At 54.7% G+C, this 2267-nt stretch overlaps 1 protein-coding gene across 1 annotated transcript in view; it reads left to right on the top strand.

The window, feature by feature from the left end:
* Positions 1-2267, top strand: part of PTPRS (protein tyrosine phosphatase, receptor type, S) — a gene marked incomplete at its 5' end in the record, with an annotated part of 43318 nt that overhangs the window by 28065 nt on the left and 12986 nt on the right. Inside the window, one exon of the mRNA XM_010139462.1 lies at positions 932-979. Within this exon, the coding sequence (XP_010137764.1) occupies positions 932-979 (48 nt within the window). The remainder of the gene's footprint in view (positions 1-931; positions 980-2267) is intronic.

Genomic DNA, 2267 nt, shown 5'->3' with positions numbered 1-2267 from the left:
GGTGTTTCTCCCTGTCCCCCCAGGAGAGCAGAGCCAGCCAAGGGCATTTCCGAGGCTCAGCTACCAGGACCGATAGATGAGCGAGCCTGCCTTCTGCTGACCCTGCCGTCCTGGTCACGCTCTGCCTCCGAGTTCTTGCTCTAAGAGCCTTGTAAAGGCAGCGCAGACGCGCGGACCGGCCGGTGGGGCTCTGCAGAGCTCACAAGGCTGCCCGGCGTTCTCCAGCCTTGCTTTAGAAAGATGCTGCCACCGTTTGGGGGGCGGGTTTTGTGAGTTTATCCAGCCAAAGGGTTTATCTGGCCAGTTCATTCTGCTGTACAGTTCGTAAAGCCCTAAAACGTTTTAAAGGCTGAGGGGGAGTTGGTCACCTGCCTCCCCCAGCGTTCTGCAAACAGCTGAGTGAAAATGGAAACGGCTGGAGAAATCGGAGCTTGCAGCGTGGTGGCGATGGAGGGACCGGAGCAGTTTGCAGGGGAAGACACTGTAGGTGGAGTCTGATTTAAAGCCATTTGAATTAAATATACTGGGGTTTAGAAGAGAACCCGCGGGCTCTCCTCCAGCCGGAGCACCCAGGGCCGGCAGCAGGCTCGGCCATGTCCCCAGGTGGCGAAACAGAGGGGGGACATGGGAGTGGGAGCGTGCGTCAGCATCTGTGCCGCTCGGAGAGTGGGGGGGGTGTTTAGGCGGGCTCGGCCAGTGCCCCAGTGTGCGAAACAGAGGGGGGACATGGGAGTGGGAGCGTGCGTCAGCATCTGTGCAGCTCGGAGAGGGGAGGGCGTAGCGCATCTTAGATATCCCGTCCCAGCCTAAGCAGCACAAAAAATAACTTTCTTTTCCTCTTTGATTTATGTTGGTTTTTGGTTTTTTATTAGCATGAAATTTTTCAAAAAGTGTATATTTTATTTATTTATTTTTTTACTGTTTTCTGCAGATTCTGGTCTGAGCAGCCCTCTCAGTGACCCTGAGTTTGACTTTGAAAGTTAGTTCCTGTGTGTTTTTGTTCCTGTTGGTTTCATTTCCCCCTCCCATTATTATTTATTTCTCTTGTCGCTTTCCTTTCCAGTTCTGTTTCGTTCCTGTTGATATTTTTTTTTTTTTTTGCTGAATTCTCTGTATCCTGCGGTGTTTGCCCATCTCATCCCTTTTCTGTGCCATCTGTTTGTCTGAACCGCGCTTCCAGTTTTACAGTCTCAAACCACAGGCCTTTTGCAAGGCGGGGGGAGCAGCAGCAGCACAGAGCCCCTGGTAGCAGCGGGGGACACTGTCTGTCCTTCTGTGTCTCTCTTGCTGTCCCGGGAGACAGAGCTGGTGTCAAAGCTTCCTTTTCTCCCCGCTGTCGAAGATGTCTCGTCCGTGCAGCTTGGCTGGCCGTCCCTCATGCTCACTCCTGGGCAGACAGCGATGTTTCGTGCTGGTGTGCGTGTGCCCATGCTTTTCTGTTCGTCGCTTCCTAAGGCAGGGGAGGAGCGAAGCGGAGCCGCAGCTGGCGATCCCCTCCATGGAGAGGCACCTTTCCCCGGCAGACCTTGCCCGTCGGTGGCAGCTGTCTGCTCCGTGGCAGCGGCTTGTTGCAGAGGCCTCGCCATGGTCCTCCGTGCCCTGGGGTTTCGTGCCAGTGCCAGCCCGCACGGTGGTTTCGCAGGGCTAGCTGGGCTCTGGCTGCTGTGACAGCTGTCAGGGTGACGGTCCTGGCGCGTTGGCTGGTGCACAGAGAATCAAGTCTTTTGTGATAAGATTAGAGAGATTTGAGTGATTGAAATGTTAGATGAGACTGGCTCTAAAAGACTTCATCCCCATTAGAAGCCAAGATCCAGCTTTGCTTATGGGTCTGGGGTTTGATTTTCTTTTTTCTGTGTGCTGGGCAGGGAAGTAGATGTGAGCATTCAGCTGACGTGACGAACCACAGATGCTGCTTGTGCTCGGAGATCCGAGGGCTGGGACATTTTTCTGAACAGTTTAATCCAAATACTGATCTGTTTGGTACTGAATACTCCTGCCAATACTGTCCCAGTCCACCTGCCACCTTCCCCCGAGCCCCTCATTGTGACAGAGGGATTGGGGTGCCTTTTCCAAGCCGCTCTGATCCCTGGCTGGACCCCGGCCCATTTCTGCTCCCTCTGCCATCCCTGGGCAGCAGCCCCACAGGTAGCCACGAGGCCACCGAGCAGAGGAACCTGTGAGCCGTTTCCCTTCGTGTAAATAAGAGTGACTGAATGGCAGCAGTCGGCAGAGATGCTGCCGCAGCAGTGCTGGGTGGCGACTCTGGG

Source organism: Buceros rhinoceros, unplaced genomic scaffold (assembly GCF_000710305.1).
Source record: "Buceros rhinoceros silvestris isolate BGI_N320 unplaced genomic scaffold, ASM71030v1 scaffold22357, whole genome shotgun sequence".
Lineage (NCBI taxonomy): Eukaryota > Metazoa > Chordata > Aves > Bucerotiformes > Bucerotidae > Buceros > Buceros rhinoceros.
The sequence above is the reverse complement of the archived record's forward strand: the minus strand, read 5'-3'. Positions and strand labels throughout refer to the sequence as shown.